The sequence below is a fragment of the Acartia tonsa genome, chromosome 14 (genome assembly GCF_053477335.1).
Source record: "Acartia tonsa isolate MP-2025a chromosome 14, ASM5347733v1, whole genome shotgun sequence".
Lineage (NCBI taxonomy): Eukaryota > Metazoa > Arthropoda > Copepoda > Calanoida > Acartiidae > Acartia > Acartia tonsa.
Window position 1 is genome coordinate 18,654,926 of NC_137273.1, and position 23,152 is coordinate 18,678,077.

At 30.7% G+C, this 23,152-nt stretch overlaps 1 protein-coding gene across 1 annotated transcript in view; it reads left to right on the plus strand.

Annotated features, from left to right (window-relative positions):
- LOC145305349 (cell adhesion molecule Dscam1-like) overlaps positions 1-23,152 on the plus strand; it is a 170,263-nt gene that overhangs the window by 44,290 nt on the left and 102,821 nt on the right. The window contains exons 14-19 of the mRNA XM_080146966.1: positions 8,595-8,653; positions 15,045-15,071; positions 16,957-17,025; positions 17,385-17,456; positions 21,372-21,433; positions 22,154-22,242. Of these exons, the coding sequence (XP_080003092.1) occupies positions 8,595-8,653; positions 15,045-15,071; positions 16,957-17,025; positions 17,385-17,456; positions 21,372-21,433; positions 22,154-22,242 (378 nt within the window). The remainder of the gene's footprint in view (positions 1-8,594; positions 8,654-15,044; positions 15,072-16,956; positions 17,026-17,384; positions 17,457-21,371; positions 21,434-22,153; positions 22,243-23,152) is intronic.

Here is a 23,152-nt window from a genome sequence, read left to right on the forward strand (position 1 = left end):
ATTTGAGGATCATTTTGATGCACAAGGGATTTACAATATTTAGACCAAGGCATTAAATAGAAGGAAAAAACAAAGCTATCAAGCCTAATAACCCATTTTTATTAGTAAAAACTTTTCAAAAAAAACTGTCCATATATTTATAGAAATAGTATCAAACAATATTTTTAAATATTCAAAAATAAGATAATCAAGTAGTTTGAGGCATAATATTTGATTCAATGATCAAAATTATGATCATTTTGATTTTATCTAAAAAATTCAACATGATTATGTTAAAATTAGAATCAAACATTGTAGAGAAAATATTTTGCCTAAAAGAAAGAAAAAAAGTTCTAGAGTATATCCATATTTTGAAAAAATATATTTTTACTAAGATTTGCCTCTTCTTTCTTTTACCACTTAACAATTTAGCAGAATGAATTTGAATTTATCAATTTAATGCAGTTATAGGTATACACACCATGACTTCTTGTAATTTATATTTGCAAAATTTTAACAAGAACAATCATATTTAATTTAAACACAGTTTTTTTCTTTAATAATTGTCTATACTCTTGAAAGTCCGTGTTTTTTTTTGTTTATTTATAAGTTATGCCCATATTTGCATAACCTTATAATTTCTTAATTTTGTATTTTGAATTTTGAATTTGTAACAGTAAGATTGTTTTTTTTAAGATTAAGGAAATTCCAAGTATGATGTGATAGGAAACAGGTATTAATCTCCACCTCTCCTTCATTATTGTTTTTTTAATCAACCTTGATCACTTTTAAATTAGGAAAAGATGTAAGAGTATTTAAGCAAGTTGGAAGGTCAACAACTAATGTATAATTGTAGAGTATCTTTGCTGGGTTTACTTGTGGTGACTTTGTTTTGATGCAGTTTAGTTTGCAACAAAATCTTTCTTGCCAAAATATTTGGAGTTACTTTTAAAACTTTGGAAGTGAAGAAAAAACAGTTCCTAGAAACAGGGTTGCCATGTGTTGAGACTTTTAAACCTGAATAATTATTTCATAAAAATAAGAATTCATACAGTGTGAGTGAAGAAAATTCCTTTTCCTTAAACTTAAAAAAAAAACATTAACATGCAAAATTATACTTTAGATTCAATGGTTTGTAGTTCAAAAGATTGAATTTGTGATGAAAGCATCTGAATAAAACAATTAACAGGAAAAGAAGTTACTTTTCTCCTTTTTTACATTGGTACAAAGGAGCTGAAGTCATGAAAATCAAATATACAATAAAGTAATAAGCGTAAAACATATTCTTAGATAATAAATCAATTACTTCAAATGTTTAAAGGAAAAGTTATTGTGAATCTGGAATATATGTTTTATCTGGCAACCATATCTTCCATGTGTTACTTTACTTTCAATCTTTAGTGGGAATATATTAAATGCTTGAATACACACAACATACAACATTTAAATTTTAGAAAATGTATAATAGGAAAATATCTTACACTCTATATGCTATAAGGGTACAAAATAAAGCTCAACAAAGAAGTTTAAAATATTTATGGAAGTTTTTATGTTAAGGCAGGTTTTAAACTTTTATTTGGTTATTTTTGTAGACTAAGAAATTTAATTTTATTCTTGAACAAATTTAACATTAGTTTTTTTTATAGTTTTATTTATAATAGTTAGTTGAGTTTTTATATTTTTTAGATTTCAAGCAAAACTTTTTCATCGCAGATACTCAAATATTTATTTTGATATCAAAGTAAAAGTTAAATATCATATTTTTTTTATATTTCTATTTTCTAAAAGTAATAGAAAGTAATGTTTTGTATTCATGTGATCTCTTTCTATCTGCTGAAGTGGTAGGGTGTAACTTTTTCTGATTGTGCTAAATTTTGCTTATATTAGCCATTTTTATCATATTTTCAATAATAAAGGGAAAAAAATGCAATTGTTTTATGGGTTTAGTACATCTTTACATGAGGGACCATAAACTTTTTTTTCCTTTCAAAAGGCATAATTTAAAGAAAACTATTACAGAATCTAAAGATATGAAATCTTATTTTAAGAAATGGCAACCCTAACATTATACTGCATGAAACAGCATGTAAAGAAAAGTTGAAAAAGATTTATGAATAATATGCTGAGGATAAAAAGTATGAAACATTGGCATGATCCTTTTTCTCTCAGTAAAACACCAATTTTAATTCTCATCAATTTTCATTTTACAATGAAAAATCGTGGATCTTGTTTTATACCCTTTGGTTTTTCAGTTAGATCAAGTTTAGTTCTAAAGTGTGTTACCTTTTTTTATGTTTCATTATTATTTGGCCACATTTGAGTATCTTCGGTCTAAAAAGGTCTGATTTGTGAGTATTTTTTTGACCAAGTTGTGGCCAAATGATATGAAACATAAAAAAAAGGTAACACACTTTATAAGGTTCTACCACTCCTAACTCTCAGAACATTTTTTTAGTACTTTCTTTCACTAACCTATAATTAGGAACCCCCTCCCTCATTTTCATTTTTGAAGCCTTGTTGAAATACAGGTTCCAATCCCGAAGGTCTCTATCCCATTGGGGTACAACCTTACATAACTCTTACTTAGCCTAACCGCACCTAAAATAACCATAATTATTGTTTTATAATCTAGTTCTTAAAAGAAAGCAATAATTAAATTTTAAACAGGAGGGGGGGGGGGGGAGTTTTGTTTGGTCCAATTGCCAAGTAAATAATTCTACTGAAACATATTTATGATGAATTATTAAAGCTGTTTCAACTTTATCACCTTGTTAATGTTAAATTTGTTCTAGACTTTTCCAAGGGGGGGGGGGGATGATCCAATTTTAGAGGCCATAATTTCTTGTGGGAGTTGTTTGACTACTATTTACAAAAAAAATCTTCAGTGTGGGAGAAGGGCGCTTTTGAATAAGGTAGGTGTACCTCCCTTCCACCCATCAAAAGCTTTTTATGGATTGATTGGTGTCTTTTATTTGGAATTTTAGGTACTGATATGCCTTGAACCCAGTAAAAGTGTCGGACTGATTATGACGTAAAAAAAAATTAGCCAATGAGAGGCCATTATTGACCAATGGTAAAACTTATAGTGGCTTCTCATTGGCTAATTATTTTTTTTACGTCATAATCAGTCCGACACTTTTACTGGGTTCATATGCCTTCCCCCCAAATCTTAAAATTATGTAAGATCAAAACACTTAAAAGTTGTTAAATGATTTTTTTCAATAGATACTTAAAAGCAGTAGGTGCATTTTTTATATCTTACAATAAGACGAACCATTAGAAATATAAATGTTCAAATAAGGAAAGTATTTAAATAGATTTAAAATTTTGCCTGGGTTATCTTTAAAGATAAAAGGTTGGAATTGAAAGTAAATATTTAATTCTAGCTACAAAATTCTATTTGCTTTAATTTAGTCTTTAGTAGCTACTCTATATCTCTCTTTTTATGTGCGTCCATCTGTCTTTTAAAAAAAAAGGAAAGGTAATTTATCAACTGCTATTAGAGATGCACGGCTTATGTTTTTTGTTGACTAATGGGTATTTTGAGTATTAATTCTAAACTCATGTTGTTTGTCGGTCTTTCTATATATTTTTCTCAGTTGCTATTCAAGATGAACGTCTAATTTTATAATTTATCACCAGAGGCGTCCAAGTTTTTTTTTGGGAGGGGGGTAAAAAAAATTTAAGGGGGCGGGGGTAATTCGTTTTTTTTTTTTGGGGGGGGGGGGTAAAATATCGCGCGAAGCCCGCCGCCAATTTTTTTTACACCCCCCCCCCCCCCCAAATTTTTACCCCGGTGGAAAAATTTGCTTGGGGGGGTAATTACCCCCCTTGAAATCTGTTGGCAGAGGTAAATTTTGTTTACTCCCCCCAAAATTTACCCCCGGGGTAAAATTTTTTGGGGGGGGGGTAATTTTAATTTTATTAAATATTTAGTATTCAAAATGCGCGTGAAGCGCGCAAAAAATTTTTTTGTTAGAGATTTTTTATTTTAGAGTTGCTTGGGGGGGGGGGTAAATACTCCAAATTCGTTTGGGGGGGGGGGTAATCCCTATTTTACCCCCCCCCCCCCCTTGGACGTCTATGTTTATCACATCTTATCTAAGCTTATAATCTAACTTATTTATAACTTACTCCGAGACTTCATATCATATCATAATTGTAGAAAGAAGAAACAAGGATGACAACATCTATGTGTAGCGAAGCTCAAATATTTTAGATGGACATCTGGAAAAAATGAACTATAGAGCAGTGTCATCAAAAATAAACATTGAAATAAAATAAATGGATAATACCTACAACATATAACCGGCCTTGTATGAATGCATCATTTATGAACAATCTTTTCCTTGTTTAAAAAGAATTTAAGTTTTCTGGAAAATTAGTACTCAAATTAACAAAATGCACAAAAAGTTAAGAATTCAATACTTTTTAATTTAGATTTTCAAAATGAATTTTATTTAACTTCAGAAATTTTAAGTTTTTTTAAATAGTCTATCAGAAAGTCTATAAGTCATATTGAGGAAACATCATTGAAAATCATTTTTAATTAACTTGTATATAATAAAGTCGACATAAAGAATTGTATCTATTATAGTAGGGTTTATTAGTTTACCCACAGCTTAAATACTAAACTGATTGAGTTCTTCTTTAAAGGAAACCTAACATTGGTCATGGGATGATTAAGCATTATGATAGTTTTGTAATAAATCTATCTCTTTTATAGTAACGGATTTTTGTTTTAAGCAACATAGTTTTGAAATGGCTGGTCCGATTGACTTCTGCCATTCAGGGTATCCTAATTTCAATCTTTTGGTGGTTTTAGGCTAATTTCTTTCCTGGTGTAGTGCAACTAGAGAAAAGAGGTGGAGCCGCTAGTTATTAATAATATATTTATCAGGGATGTTTAAGTTTTGAACCTATGTGATACTTTGAATTGTTGATAAAATTTTTAGAAATTAGCTGAGTTGGTAGAATTTTTAAATTGTACATATTTTGAAGAATATTTTAGGAAGGGAAAGGACATTGGCTTTTAAATTAACATGGTGACCAAAGTTTTATAATTACGGTCTATGGCTTGCTGGCTTTGGGGACTTTTATCAAATTATAGCAATGTCAATAAACCAATAATTTTATAAAAAAAAGGTCATTTTTTAAATCAAATCTAAAAAGATGTGCAGCTGTTTGATCTGTTTGCATAATCTAATCCTTTAAATTCCCTGGTATATTTGATTTCAAGGTCTTATAGTTCTAAAAGCTTAAGATAAAAAGCATGATAATAATAAAATTAATTTTATTTTTTCGAATATTGATATACTTGCTGATATTTGTGTTAGGTGTCTATCAGAATCAGGAATCTTAGGCGATAAGACAATGGACGAAAAACTGATTCCAATGATGATAAACAAATCTACCCTTTCTTTTACATTTTTGGTAAAAAAGTTCGTATAATTTTGTTTTAATATTTGAGGATTTACATCACTACTATGAATTAGCCAAATGATTTATTACCTTAGATAGTGTAGCAAACACTATAATACATATACTTTAAAAAGGAATTTCTAGCAGACAATTTTTTTTTATTTGCATTTAATCACATGTGATTAAAACCCATTAAAAAAGCTTAAATCCAAATAGTTCAACTGTTTATGACTGATTATAGGTTAAATTGAAAATGTCTAATCTTATAATCTTGTTCAATTTTTAACCAATTTTATGGTCGGATTGTTCCTATGCTGTTGCATATTGTCCCAACAATTTTCCCAACAAAGGGATTCATCAAAATGATCTAGACCTTACATACTCATTTCTATTTGTTTTGGCTTTAAAATAGTGAAATAAAATGGAATATCATTACAATGTATAGTTTAACCAGGGATCTAAAGGGATAAGATGATGTCTGATAAATGAATGTATATCCCTATTGGTGATACTTAAATTAAATCTTCTGTAGATTTTCAGTGGTTGAAACGTTTGGACATTCAACCTAATGAACCACCCAATTAAAATTCAATTAAAGTTCCCAAAGTTATTGAGCCAACGCATTAGATATTATTAATATTAAATTTTTGGGACTAGTGTAATAAACAGTCCAATGTCCCCTCCCTTCCTGAGTTGGAGCTTGGACACTCAACTTAATGAACCAACCAATAAAACTTCAATCAAAGTTGTTGAGCCAACGCATTAGAAATTGTTATTATTAAACTTTGGGGACTAGTGTATTAAACAGCCCAATGTCCCCTCCCTTCCTGAGTTGGAGCTTGGACACTCAACTTAATGAACCAACAAATAAAAATTCAATCAAAGTTCCCAAAGTTGTTGAGCCAACGCATTAGATATTCTTAATATTAAATTTCGGGGACTAGTGTAAAAAAAACAGCCGAATGTCCCCTCCCTTCCTAAGTTGGAGCTTGGACACTCAACTTAATGAACCAACCAATAAAAATCCAATCAAAGTTTCCAAAGTTGTTGAGCCAACGCATTAGAAATTGTTATGATCAAACTTTGGGGACTAGTGTAATAAACAGCCCCAATGTCCCCTCCCTTCCTAAGTTGGAGCTTGGACACTCAACTTAATGAACCAACCAATAAAAATCCAATCAAAGTTTCCAAAGTTGTTGAGCCAACGCATTAGAAATTGTTATGATCAAACTTTGGGGACTAGTGTAATAAACAGCCCCAATGTCTCCTCCCTCCTTGAGTTTGAACCTAGTTATCCTTGTATGAGATATCTGTGTTAAGTATCTGTTAAAATTAATAGATGTTGTGTAATTTACTATCAATAGAACTGAAAATAAATTGTTGTATTGTAGTGTGTAATTATAGGCTCTCCAGGGAGGGAGGGGACATTAATTACAAAAGTCCCCAAAGTTTTATAATAAGTTTTACCTATTAATCTTCCAAAAACTTTGAGAACTTTAATTGAATTTTGATTGGTTGGTTCATTAAGTTAAGTGTTCAAGCGTTTGGACCACTTATTGTTATCTACAGAAGAGGGGTAGTTTTGTGTATCATCATTTAGGATCTTCATCAAATTATCGGCCATTATCTTATCCCTGCTCCCTCTCTCTCTCTCTAACTATAACATATTCTAATAGAGCTTAGAGCAATTCTTACTATTTAGAAATTTTAATTTTCCTGGTCTATTTCAAACAAAAAAGTATGGCCTTAATATAACAATGATGACAACATCCATAAGTAGCGAGGCACCAAGCAAAATAAATTAATTCTAGAGGACCCATGGACCAAGTAATTGATTTACTGATTGACATGTTTGGCGAATAGTTGTAACGTCTATTTCAAATAGTGTCGCCCCAGACATTCTAAGAGACATTTAAGATTATAAAGAAGCTTCGCTACTAAATACACCTATTTTTTTACTGAAAGTTTTAAGGATAACAACATCCATAAGCAGTAAAGCTCATAAAATTTACTAAATATAAGAATTTTTATATAAGATTTTTTACGGAAATTTTAAACTTAAAGGTTAATTATAAGGCTAAAGTATTTTAAAGATACTAAATGAACAAGAAAATCTTTATTAACAAGTTCAGTTGTCTATCTCTGATAGTACCGAAGTAAGGACCGACGGACAAAAAAGTGTGTTACATAGAGTATTTTTATCATAAAAATAGTCTTCATAAACATTGTGAAATTTATTTCTTTATATACTTTTTATTTTTCTGAAAGTCTGTTATTGATTTCTCAAGAACTCATTTGTCTGAAACTGTTGTATTGGCTTTTTTGTTGAGTTTGTGCTCTTAATGGAGATACTAAAAGGTATCTAGCTATCTATCTATTGTGTATAATATCTTAATGTTTCTATCTGTTGGATAGCTAGGTATCTCTATGTCCTGTTTCTAGGCTAAGCTATCTTTTTATCTATCAATCTATTTTTAATATGATAATGAATTTATTTTTTCTGCCTACCAGTCCTGTATTATATTTATATATTTTTTGGTAAATCTATGCAATATATCTATTTATCTATACTATCTATCTATCTATGATTCTAAATATTAATCTACCTCTCATTTTATATTCATTATCTAATATCTATTAATCTATAAATCTAGAAAAAGCAGAAGATTTTTAGTTGTATATCTTCCTAGCTATCTATCTTTTAAATGATCTATCAATCAATCAAATGCTTTTGGTATCATGTGATCTATCTATCAAGTTATCTATCAATTTGTCTATTTATCTATCTACAAATCTAGTATCTATCTATTTTAGTTGGAGCACGAGCTGGTGATTCTAGGAGGTATATCTGCCTATTTATCAGTATCATCCACTCTATCAATCTATACATCGAGTTATCTATCTATCTATCAATTGGTCTATTCATCTATCCATCTTTAAATCTAGTATCTATTTGTTTTAGTTGGATCACGAGGTGGTGATTCATTGAAATATATCCATGTATCTATCTATCTATCTAAAAAATGATCTATCCATCTATCAATCTAGTATCTATCTATTTTAATTGGAGCTAGAGCTGGTGTATAAACCTATATATCTATAAACCAATCTATCTATACATATATCTATCAATCTATCTATCTATCTAAAAAATGATCTATCCATATGTCAATCTATCTATCTATCTATTTTAGTTGGAGCTCGAGCTGGTGATTCTGGAAGGTATATCTGCAGTATTTCTAATCAACTCAACAAGGAGTGTACATATACATTAATATACAACAATCAAGGATAGGTCATTACAAGAAAATTAACCTTAAACAATTCAAAACTTCAAAATATAAATACAACAGAAGTTAAATTTAGTAAATTTTAAGTAAAATCGCCATAGGAATCACCAATCCAAATAGGAAGTAGGATAATTAGTCAAAATAAGTAGACATACAGACTTTCAAGAAATTATATCAGATTCTTTCTAAATTGTACCTTATTGTTACATGAATCACAATACAGAGACTTGTAGAGTATCTTTGCTTTAGAAACAAATACATAGATGTACTAGAACTATAAATAGATAGATGTATATATCTATACTTAAAACAACAATGCCCTGTAAAATTACGTCAATTGCTAATGGTTCAACCCCCCCCCCCTCCCCTATTTTTTATAATGCTCTTATTATATATGAAGTTTAGGTATGTCTGTCAGTCTGTCAATATAGCTTTAATTGTGATTCAGGTATATCAGAATTATGCTATGAAATTTAAATCCTATAACTTTGCCAGTGTTTTTAACTATTTTTAATCCTAATTTTATATGATAGTATCACCCTATAAAATTAATATGTTTTATGTTTACTAAGGCAATTTGGAACAATATTATAAGCGTAGCATCTCTATGATAACGTCCGAGAAAGAAGGCGTTTTATTTTAAGCAATGTTTATCAATGTTGTCATCCTTAGTTTAAATCCCCCCCCCCCCTACATCGATGACTATAATTTAGTTTAACCATATGGTGGTGGTGGAGGGGGGAGGGGGTGGCACATGTTTGGCCTACGCTGGTCAAATTAAGCGATTTTACCCTCTGCTTTAACTGAAGTATATCAAGTACTGGGTTAAATAAATAAAATTATACTTTAGAATTTTTAAAATTAACAAACAAAAAAATTAGTCACAAGACATCATTTATAGAATGTACTTAAAAGCGCAGCTATTCTGCTAGTGTCGGTATATACGTCTGCCTGTCTGTCTGTCTATGGCACAGAGATTTTTTTTGAGATTATTTCATTTTGATGAAACCTTTATTTTCTTAAAGACACTTTTTAATACTTCTGTTTTTATTCTCAATTTTCTTAGTCATCTTTAAAACTTTTTTCAATTTTCTATGTTTATAAAACATTTTGTTTCATAAATTATCAGGTAATATATTGGAGGAAAAACAGTTTTTTTTCTTCTGATGCAATATCCTTTGTATTTTGAAACATATATAACTCACTTTAGTTTGCTTTTACACACACACACATACACAGAAAACACACACACGCTCACACAATTTTTTGCTCACCTTGTTTTCATTTCTGTTCCTCTGTTTATTAGAAGTAGTGGAGCAACGCTGCTCTATAACTTTTTATGTCATCCTGATTGCACGTCTTTTTGATATTTAGTGACGGTTAGATGGTTAGTGATTAGGTTTCAATAGTATTGTTAAAAGCGAAGCTTTTCTATAATTAGGGTCGGTCCGTCCGATGATTCCTGTAGTAGTTAGGTACTATTTAGAAAGCATAGCAACTCTATAACTACTACCAGAATGTCTGTATGTCCTTTTTAAACATGTTGTTTTTTTTACTTTTTTAACAACAAATTTTTATGTGATCTAATTATCCGTTTGATCTGATTTTTGGTATATTGATTCCTGGGACAACAAAGAACAATATTATAAGCGAAGCAACTTTATAAACAAGTCCTAAAAATGTAAGTATGTCCATAAACATTATCCTGTATCAAGCAGCTTTTCAACAAATTTACTTACAATTTTGCTTCAACTCTTATACTTATATATTCTGATTATACAGTTTAGACACAATACACGTGTTAATATGTCCGTTTGTCCTACCGTTTCATTTCTTCGCTTTTATGGAGGTTGTCATCCTTGTTATTATCAAAGAGGATTGCAATCATAGGTTAGTAACGAATATTATCCAAAAAAAAGAGATCATCATTGTTTTTTTAAAAATTCAAGTATTCTATCTTAACCCTTAACAGTCGGGCCCCTTGCCGCACCTTATATCAGTCCCCATTAGAGCTAGAGAGCCAAAACAAAAATTTTGCATGTCCCCTGTTTGGTAATGAATTTCCGATCTAAAGTGAGTCAAAGTCAATTTTCGCTTCCTTCCCCCTTTTATTTAACAACCTTTGTTTTTAGGTTCTTTTTTACTTAACAATTTCAAACGGCTGTAATTTTTTTATTTTTGAAGCCAGAAGAACAATTTTTTTGCAGAAAATGTTTATCTTTTAAATTTTATGTTAGAAATATCAAATTACAAATTTCAGCGGCAGCAGCTGTACTTGGCAGCTGCCAGCCGCAGCAGACGGCGGTCGGCGGGAAAACGGCGGCGGATCTTTATGAAATTTTTATAAGTCATGTAGACATGTAAGAAAAATCTTAAGTTTAAAATTTGAAGTCTCTAAGTCAAAAATTGCGGCCACAGGAGCCTTTTAAAGATTTCTGGAGACCTGGAGGATCAGGACCTGCAGGATCATACCTGGAACCTGAAATTGACTTAAACACCTGTATTTTATATGAGGATGTACTACTAGACGATATTTTAGTATTTTGGTAGGATTAAATGCTTTGTTTCAGTCAAAAAAATATTTTGCTCTTTACCTGGATGACCCTGCCAGGTTTGCTGGCATCCTGTACCCGCCAGGATGGAGATATTTAAAAAATTCTAACACTCAGTTATGTGTCATACTCATACTAAAAAAAAGTCACGCAGTTTGGGCTCTTTATCTTTCACACACAGAAAATGAGATAGAAAAAACCGTTCAACGCCCCCCGCCCACCCCCCCCCCCCCGACCGTTAAGGATTAACATCAATTGAGTAAATCCAATTTCTTCCATATAGATCCAAAGTTTTCTACAGATGGACAAAGTGCGTTACAGAGTAGTTAGTCCTTGATCAGGGGAATCTTCTTAATGAATTTTAGCTGTCTATCTTTAATAGTCCCATATTATTACCAGCAGACATACAGTCTAAGTAAGTTATGTGATTTTTATGCTCTGTGGTAGAGGGAATCATTGCACACAAAAATCAAATGTCTATTGTCTATATAAAATAGCAAAATAATTACATTTCCACTGAAACTATTTAGTTGGAAAAATACAGACAAACCGACATTCAGCTAGGCTTGGATCTCTGCTACTTTTAGATATTATCATCCTTGTTAATTTACTTGCTTACTCAATCTTGACTACTCAATGAAACAAAAGGATTTGTTTTTTTTTAAAGATGGATGGATGGATGGATAAATGAATGGAGAGTTTTAGACTGCTGAAAAAAGATGTAATTGAAGCAAAACAGCTTTTTTGCATATTGTCCTTTTCTAATGACTTTTATCCTAAGATTCTATCACCCTTCCCTATTTAGGTGGCATCAAATAACAGTTGGGGCTATTACCCCCCCCCCCCCCTATTTTTGAAAGATAGTAGTTTTTCGTTTGTTTGTTTAATACTTTAGATTATGTTAGGTTTTGTTATATTAGGTACTGGGTAGCCACGCATTCGAAGAACATTGCCAACTCTTTTTTTCAATTTTTAAAAGCGAAGCATTTCTATAATTTGGGTCGGTCCGTACGTCCGTAACGAATAGCTTTTTTCGTAAATTTATTCATGATAGAATTGTCCTATTGATTTCAAACTTTGTATGGTGATTCCTGTAGTAGTTAGGTACGATTTAAATAGCGTAGCACCTCTATAGTCATTCTCAGAATGTCCGTACGTCATTTTAAACATGTTGATTTTTTTACTTTTTAACAACAAATTTTTTTGGGATCTAATAATCCGATTGATCTGATTTTTGGTATCTTGATTCCTGGGACAACAAAGTACAATATTATAAGCGAAGCAACTCTATAATCAAGTCCTACAAATGTAATTATGTCCATAAACATTATTCTGTATTAAGCAGTTTTTCAACAAATTTACTTACAATTTTTCTTCGACTCTTATGCATTTATATTCTGATTATTCAGTTCTGACACTATTCAAGTGTTAATGTCCGTTTGACCTACCGGTTCAGTGCTTCGCTTTTATGGATGTTGTCATTCAGTGCTTTGCTAATAATTTGAGGGATTTTTATCATTGTTTAATACAGTAGCTTTCGCATCAAGCTACTGTATAATAATAATTATTAAGTATAAGTAATCTAGAACTAATAAATCTAATGGCTAGATAGATCATAGGGGTATGGATACTAAAGTAACCCAGTCTGTCAGGGATTTATGGATAGGAAAATATAAATATTATATGTAGCAGACAGACAAACATGCTACTTCTTTATTATTACTACCAGTTGCTGTCCTGGCATCTAGGGGAATGCGGGAGAGGTAAAAAAATATCCTAAAACCTCTCCAAGACGTTAATCAAGATTCCCTGAAAAATACCAGAAATTCAGACCAGTATTTTCTGAGATCTTAAGCTACTGACAAAAAAAATTGCTGCTTTATATTATAGAATGATAAATAAGGACATTTATGGGTATAAGTAATATAGCGCAGTGATGATACATCTACGATTGTTAGTAAAGTTACAAAGGGTCAGCTGAATTTTAGTTTCAGATTGTGTACGTATCACCCCCATCCTATCTCAATATGTACTACTAGCTAAAAAAGCTTCAAACTTACAAAAAATCTAAATTTGAAAAGATTAAAATTTTTGATGTATAATGTATAAATCGTTTATAAATTATATCGCTTGTTCCTTTGACTGGAGTCATAGGCGTCCAAGGGGGGGGGGTAATGGGCCATTTGGCACCCCCAAACGATTTTGGGGGTGCCGTAGGCACCCCCAAAATTTTTTGAACAATACCCCCCCCAAAAAAAAATTACCCCTACCTTGGGGGTGCCATAGGCACCCCCAACGATTTTGGGGGGGGTATTTACCCCCCCCCAAACAATTTTTGGGGGGGTATTTACCCCCCCCAAAATAAATGTTCTTTAAAAAAAAATTTTGGGGGGGGTATTTACCCCCCCCAAAATAAATGTTCTTTAAAAAAAAATTTTGGGGGGGGTATTTACCCCCCCCAAATTGAATGTTCTTAAAAATAAAATTTTACTGAAAATTTTTTTTTTGGGGGGGGGATCTATGATGTAATTGTAAAGCACTGAAGATTCCATAAAATAGATACCTAACTAAATTAAATATTTCATTAAATAATGAAAAAGAATTTCTATAGGCGATTTCTTTTGGGAGGATGTCAGGGTGTCTCAAAACTAGTTATAAAACTTACCAGGACCTATAAGACGCTTCACTTTAAAGTATAATCATATTGGTTCATTGGTTAGTGAGTTAATTATTGTATTTTTATGTTCTAAAGAATGAGATACTACTATATATTTGAATAGTAGTGGCGCCCTTAGCATCTAAGAACTCGTGTTTTCTAAAGGGTAAAAAGGGAGGAGAAAAATAGCCTAAAACCACTCAAAGGATTGACCTATAATAGTGTGGAACCATCATGGGATCTATGTGAAGCTTTCCTAAAAAGGAGAACTCAGTATTAAAAGTAATGAAATCTGAAGCTATAGTCAAATAAACCTTACTTACTACTTTATGTTATAGGATAGTACTTATTAACTTAATAGATTAGGTAGGTGCTTTTTTTACATAATTAAATTACCCCCCCCAAAAATTTTACCCCCGGGGTAAATTAGTTTGGGGGGGGTAATTACCCCCCCCAACAGATTTGGGGGGAGTATTTACCCCCCCCAACAGACTTTAGGGGGGGTAATTACCCCCCCCAATCAAATTTTACCCCCGGGGTAAAAATTTTGGGGGGGGTAAAAAAAAATTTCGGCGCGCTTCGCGCGCCATTTTACCCCCCCCAAACATGAATTACCCCCCCCCCCTAAAATTTTTTACCCCCCCCAAAAAAAAAAGCTTGGACGCCCCTGACTGGAGTACCTGAAAATAGGTTTTGCAATAGTTTGGTTATCTGTCGTACAACTTCGGAAATTAGGGAAAAAATGGGTAATCAATTGTTAGTAAAGTTACAAAGTCAGTCACTTAATGGATTAGCGTAAACAAGCATAATTATATCCATAAGGAGCGCTTTAATAAGTAGTAGCAATCTTTTTATTTTCTACAATTGACAAATTTTAACTATTAATGTTTTTAACTTTAGAGGTCTTTTAAAAATCAAGGTATATTATGATAAATTGAATATTTTGTTAAAAAAATCTTTTAAATATTTTGAAAAATTCATCTAATTCATTTGTAAAAATCTTATGTTATAAGTATCTTTGCTCACGTACGGATAAACCCAAGTAAAAAATGCTGGTGTTATCACTAAACCATAAAAATAAACAGTTAGATAGACATAGAGACATCCAAGTCGTTTTATTTTAATATTTATATGTACACACAATTAAAGTTCAGCGTTGAGCACCAGTTGGAGGTAAATATATATTTAAGTATTCAGCTACTCTATAGCTATAGCTTATCAGTAGTCAGTAACTAATTTTCCGTACTCATTACCTTTTTTATAGAATTTAAATCTATTGAACTATTTAATCTTAAATTAAAGATGAATTAATGTAGTAACTCCTCTTAAATTACCCCTTATGCAGATCAAATTTATTTGTCTAAAAGTTTAGAAAGTGATAGTTTGCATAACCCAATGAATTTAAGTACCCAAAGTTTTTAACAAAAGAAGGAGAGTACTTGAATGGAAACGAGTATAATTTACATTCTAAAATTCCCTCACTCGATGTATTTCGATGTTCTGATATTATAAATGTTGTTTAAAAGATTTGAAAGGCTATTCTAATTTAATTTAATTTTTGAAAAAAAAATTAACTAAAAATCAACATTTGACCTAAAAGTAAAAAATTCAAAACTAAACTGACAACTTAATTATACTTAAACAACAAAAATGCAAATATTTTTACCGTCATTGACCAAGTTTAAATTTACTTTCCCAAAATTATACTTTGATTTGCACACCTCTTTCAAATAATATATGGGGCAGAAATCTTTTTATTAATATTTTTTCACTTTATTTTAATGTATTTATGGTTATGTCCACAGCATCAAGGGGCTTGTTATGTAATAATATACATATAAGGATTGTTTTCAAAATGTTTATTTAATAATTCATTGGAGAAGCCAAAAATATTGAAACATTGGTCTAAATATATTAGCAGAAATATATAACTTTATGTTCCACAGAGGTGTGCTTAATAAAATAAGTATTGTCGAAAGCTTTTTGATGTGTAAAGGAATGTTTAAAATGAAAATAAAAACACATTTTATTATGGAGAAAGGCAAAGAATTTTGAAAAATCGGCCCTATTTTTTCTTTCAAAAGTCTTAAAATTTATGCTCTGTAGAGGTGTGCATAATTAAATAAATATTGTCTTAAGTTTATGATAAGATAATGATTGTTTAAAAAGAAAATATAAATATTTTCCACTATGGAGGAAGGCAAAACATTTTGAAAAATTGGCCTAACCTTTTTTTTTTCTCAAAAATATACAACTTTATGCTCCAAAGAGGTGTGCGTAATTAGATAAGTATTGTCTTAAGTTTGCACACTGTTGTGTAATAATATATAAGGATTGATTTGAAAATGTACATTTTCCATATTTAAGGCCGTAAAATATTTATAACATGAGTATAAATGTTTTTGCCAAAAAAAACTAATTTCTGCTCCGCAGAGGTGTGCGTAATTAGATAAGTATTGTCTTAAGTTTGCACACTGTTAATAATAATCTGTAAAGGATTGATTTCAAAGTGCTTATTTATAAATTCATTGGAGAAGCCAAAAATATTGAAACATTGGCCCAACCTTTTTTTTGCAAAAAGTCTCCAAAATTATACTCGAAATGGGTGTGCGTAATTAAATAAGTATTGTCTTAAGTTTGCACACTGTTGTGTAATAATATATAAGGATTGATTTGAAAATGTACATTTTTCATATTTAAGGCCATAAAATATTTATAACATGAGTATAAATTTTTTTGCAAAAAAATACAAATTTCTGCTCCGCAGAGGTGTGCGTAATTAAATAAGTATTGTCTTAAGTTTGCACACTGTTGTGTAATAATATGCAATTAGGTCAACTTTACCTTACCTTAGCCAAGGATAGAAACTGAAAATCAGCAATTTTAATCAGGGAGGTAGGGGACATTTGGCTATTTATTTCACTAGTCCCCAAAGTTTTATAATAACGTTTTTTTTATTCGTTGTCCTTTCACTTTTATTGAATTCCGATAGCAAATGCTAATTAAATTAATCTACAACCCCTTTTGCCCCCATCATTTCAAATATGTTTAATTTTAGGTTACAGCACCTCTGTCAGCCTCTGTGTTCCCAACTTACCTTGTACAGGAATATAACTCTCAATATTATGTAGGATTTACAATAATGATCATAATTTCTAATTGTTAGTGCCTCTAGATGCACTTGAGGAGATGGGGGGGATCGGACTTAAACCTCCACTTTCAATTTTAGTTCTAAAAAGTATAGAAGCAGAAGAAGAAAATTGGGGGTGAGGATTTTTTTCTACTGGCAATTTATCTTTCACCCTCCCACAAATTGACAATAAACATTTCCTGGAACTAAAAGAATCTTTAAAGGGAACCATATAAGTTTTGCAGTTATTGTGATTGAGATCATTAGCTGACATCATGTTACTTTTGATATGAGGATATTTCAAATGAGCATGTAAACATTCATAATAAAAGGTAGAGTTTTATTTTAACCCTCAGGACTATGGTAAAGATGCCATGCTAAATTGTTCAGTTCATGGCTATCCGGTTATTAATGTCTTTTGGTTAAAGGTAATGATATATAGATAGATAGATAGATAGATAGATAGATAGATAGAAAGATAGATAGATAGATAGATAGATAGATAGATAGATAGATAGATAGATAGATAGATAGATAGATAGATAGATAGATAGATAGATAGATAGATAGATAGATAGATAGATAGATAGATAGATAGATAGATAGATAGATAGATAGATAGATAGATAGATAGATAGATAGATAGATAGATAGATAGATAGATAGATAGATAGATAGATAGATAGATAGATAGATAGATAGATAGATAGATAGATAGATAGATAGATAGATAGATAGATAGATAGATAGATAGATAGATAGATAGATAGATAGATAGATAGATAGATAGATAGATAGATAGATAGATAGATAGATAGATAGATAGATAGATAGATAGATAGATAGATAGATAGATAGATAGATAGATAGATAGATAGATAGATAGATAGATAGATAGATAGATAGATAGATAGATAGATAGATAGATAGATAGATAGATAGATAGATAGATAGATAGATAGATAGATAGATAGATAGATAGATAGATAGATAGATAGATAGATAGATAGTTAGATATATATAGATGGATAAATATAATTAATACTTATCTGTGTAAAGTTATTATTGTGAAACTTGTCTCTCATACTAGCGTCTATATGGGGATGCAAGAAACCCCCTCCCCCCCCCCCCCAAAAAAAAATGAGATTGATATCTGACATTTGTCCGTTAGTGTGCTTTGCTATACTTGATTTTTCTTTTTAAAAAAATTCCTACATATATATGTTTCCATACTCTATAATTCAGGGGTGTATGTCCGTTTATAAAAGTATTGTATATGCATTGTAAGCTTTTTCAAGAAAAACAGATTATTTAATGAATCAATATAACACAAAAAATACTATTTGTTCGTCAAAATTATTTAAATTCGTTGTAGTAAAATTCCTGAGTACTCCCCTAATATATTTGTGTAATGTATACCCCAGGAAGGGATCAGACAATGACATTAAAATGAATCTACAACCATTCCTTTCCATAATAGGATTATTCCATTGTTCTATCCCTCTAACCCTGGTATACCCGTACAAATTACATACTTAGAATATTGAATAAGATTTCAGGGTGGCAGGTGTAGGTAAATTATGAGAAAAAAAAATTCATTAATGTTAATACTCAATTTAAATACTACCCAAACTATCAAATATCCAAGATTCAGAAAGTTAGTAATTCAGTAAGTCACTAGTGGCGACGCCCCTGGAGGCCTCTAATGTCAGTTGAGTGAAGAGGCGAGGTAGAAGTCAACCCTCTATTTTCATTAGTTGGATTTTTACTTATACTATGGGCGATTTTTATGGATGTTAGGATAACATCCCCCTAAGTAGTTTTTAAACGCCTTGAAAAGCTTCACTGTAAAGGAGAACCATTTCTAAATATTTCTCTAAACACACACACAAGCAGTCAGACATGCCTGTAACTTTTATGTAACTTTTATGTATTACTATTTTTTAACATTTTATCCTATATCCTACCAATTTAGTAAACTTACTGAATCAAAGTTCATTTATATATCTTTTTTTAGAATAATTTAAAAGTCACATCACCTTGTAATATCAAAGACGTTAAAAAGCACTAATTTAAGACATGTATACTAAAATTTATTAAAATTGTAATTTGAAAAAGTTTAATTTAGTGTAATGTTGTACTTTAGTTAAATTACTTTGTTTGTATTAATGAAATGAATAGTTAGATATATGTTTACTCAGTGTGACCAATAATAGTTATTTCTCGCATCGTATTATAAACGGCTTTCCGCGGATATAGAAAGTACAATTATGAGATTTAAACTAGTTTTTTTAGCCCCGAGGTGCCGAAGGCGCTGGCTAAAAAAACTGGTTTTAATCTTATGATTGTACATTTCTATATTCGTAGAAAGCTGGATATAATACAATGCTAGACATAGTTTTTTCGTATTGATGAGAACCGGTTTCTATCCACCGGATTCAAATGAATACGAGAAAATAATTTAAACAATTTCTTTCCTATTTATAATTTTGAAAAATGTCAGATTTTTTATGTTAAAAGTCCACAATGATAAATTTATAAAAGTTCGCCCGCTGCTATTAATGTTACTCGAAACATAGTTACTAAAAAAAAGTAGTATAAATTATTCAATAAAAATGCAGAACTTAAAAATATACACAGTTAGGACTACTTGGCAAAGTTCGTGCAATAAAAGGATTTGTTGTTCGTTGGGTTTTGTATAAACCAGAACTCTGTATAATAGGGTGTTAAATCGCTAAAAAAGATGATCCTTTTCTTGGTAAATTTCCACTTATATTAAGTGTTTTCGGTGGATATAAACCAGTTTTAAGGGTTCAAGGACAAACGCAGAAGTCCCAAACTTCGGAGTGGACAAACGCAGAAATGTTAAAATATCAATTGAAATAAGTATTTCTTTACAGATATTAATGTACAAATAAGCCCCCGCAGGGTTTAGGCATTTAAAAAAGCTATTAGATGTTCTAAAATAGGTTAGGTTAGGTTAAGTGTCCACTCCTGCGTTTGTCCACTCCGACGTTTGTGACTCCTGTGTTTGTCCTAGGACCGTGTAAAGTACTTATAGTAAATTCACTGTTTTCTAAAAACACTCCAGTGGCTAGAATATGCATACCTCAAGCCAGAAAACATTTATAACTAGCACACTACATTTACTATAATTTATATCTTGGTATCTATCTATCTAGCTCTCTATCTATCTATCTATTTATCCACCTGTGTATCTATCTACATCTCAAGCCAGAAAACATTTATAACTAGCACACTACATTTACTATAATTTATACCTTGGTATCTATCTAGCTAGCTATTAGATGTTGTTGTCTACCTATCTAACTCTGTATCCATCTATCAATTTATCTATTTATCCACCTGTGTATCTATCTATACCTCAAGCCTGAAAATATTTATAACTAGCACACTACATTTACTATAATTTATATCTTGGTATCAGTCTATCTAGCTCTCTACCTACCTATCTATCTATACCTTAAGCTAGAAAACATTTATAACTAGCACTCTACATTTACTGTAATTTATATCTTCATATCCATTTAACTAACTCTCTATATATCTATAAAACTATTTGTCTGAATACCTATCTATTTATCCACCTGTGTATCTATCTATACCTCAAGCCTGAAAACATTTTTAACTAGGACACTACATTTACTAGAATTTAAATATATCTATTTTTCTATCTTTATCTCTATCTATCTATCCACATCTTTCTATATATATATCCATCTCTCTATCTTTCTTATCTTTTATATCTTTCTACTTAAATATAAATATGATTTATATGTTCATATCTATCCATCTATCTATTTTTATATCCTATGATATAAAAAAGTTTTTGTTTGTTGGTCAATTAAGATCTTGCTAACCACAAGTTTCTTACAATCAAACAAAATTTGAATTTACTCTAAAAAGTATAAAACTGTATCTAAATTTATAAATGATATCTAAGTTTTCTTTAAACGCCATAAAACCTTTAATATTTTTACATAATTCTAATGAACTAATAAAATTAGAAGTATTTTTCTTGATTATATTAGGCCATCCTTGGACCATATATTTTTTCTACTATTCAATTTCCAGTTGTTTGCCAAATTCTCTGCACTCATTTATCAACCTAAAAGGACAGATATAATATAGATAATCAGTGTAAAAACTAGATGTCTTTCTAGAAAGAGCGATAGATAATTTTGTTAACATATTTAATACATATATCTTAATGGATATTTAGATAATAATCTGTCTATTTAAATAGATAGATAGATATGTAGAAAGCTCTTTACAAAATCAAAGGCTTTGCTAAGTTCAAACTAACAAAAATTATATTTTAGAATGGTAAAATTCTGGTTCCTTCTAACAGAATAACTCTACAAGCTAACTCATTGATAATAAGGTATAATTATTTTTTTTTATATCTATCTATGATTATAAAACTTGTAAATGTTCGTTTGTCTGATTTTCTAATTTGTTGGTCTTTTTGGATGTTGCCATCATTGTTTTTATATTTAGATCTAACTGTATATAGATCTAATGGTGTATTCCCTCAATTTGCTCAATGAACACTGTCTATCTATCTATCTATCCAGGAAAGTAGAACTCTCAGATGCTGGAATGTACCAATGCCTGGCGGTCACTATATCTTTCTATATATCTATCTATCTAGGAAAGTAGAACTGTCAGATGCTGAAATGTACCAATGCCTGGCGGCCAATGTATCTTTCTATATATCTATCCATCTAGGAAAGTGGAACTGTCAGATGCTGGGATGTACCAATGCCTGGCAGTCAATTTATCTATCTATCTAGGAAAGTGAAACTGTCAGATGCTGGAATGTACCAATGCCTAGCAGTCAATGTATCTTTCTATATATCTATCTATCCAGGAAAGTAGAACTCTCAGATGCTGGAATGTACCAATGCCTGGCGGTCAATATATCTTTCTATATATCTATCTATCTAGGAAAGTAGAACTCTCAGATGCTGGAATGTACCAATGCCTGGCGGTCAATATATCTTTCTATATATCTATCTATCCAGGAAAGTAGAACTGTCAGATGCTGGAATGTACCAATGCCTGGCAGTCAATGTATCTTTCTATATATCTATCTATCTAGGAAAGTGGAACTGTCAGATGCTGGAATGTACCAATGCCTGGCAGTCAATGATGAAGAGGAGAGCCAAGTCTCTGCCCAACTTGTTTTAGGTAGGAATAATGAGGGGGGGACGTACGAATAGTTGATAGGCTAGTTATAGAGTAGCTGTGTAATTTATTCAACTGAACATTAGTAATATACTGACTTTTCCTTCTTTGCCATAATATCTAAGCGTATCAAAAAAAGGTATACATGAAAAATGTAAACGGTATATCATAGCAATAACTGTTTAAACTTTATTTATATTAGCTTTCTTATTAGCATAAATTTAAATAATATAACGCTAAAGATACCACTTTTATAAAAGGTTGTATAAATCGACAAAAAACAATCAGAACCGATTGCTTTAATTAACAAAATTATGGGTTTTTAAATTCAGTAAAACAAATGTAAATTAAAAATTAGAAAGGGTAGGGACTGACTGAAAAGTTAATCTGATATTTCCATAATATTTGAAAAACGGAACAATTTAACATTATCATTCATTGTCCCTATCCCTGTATTCTTAAATAAAAGTTGAATATAAAGCTTTAAAGCAATAAATTTGTATCCTTCATGTTGAAAGACAGATGAACAATCTGTAAAATAAACCAAGTAAGGCAAGAAAAGAAGAAAATTTAACAATTCAATAAATCAAAATTTTTAAGTCTTAAAAACAATGTATATAGATTTTTGCTATTTGAGGACATACTTAGATTTTAGGATTCGATTATAGAGGTTCTTCTAAAAAGTTGTACCTTAATATCCAAGGAATCATTGTTTCAAAAATTAGATGAATTCTTAATATTAAGGGAAGAAAAGTGTTCCCTGTCCTTGTTGTTTATATATACACATAAAGTTTATTTAAAGTTGTTTAGCTCCCAACATTGAATTCAGTCAATTCAAGTTAAAAGAAATAAAACTGGGAAAAAATGCATACACAGCATTGCTAGGGTTGGGTCAAAATTTTCTATAGTTTTG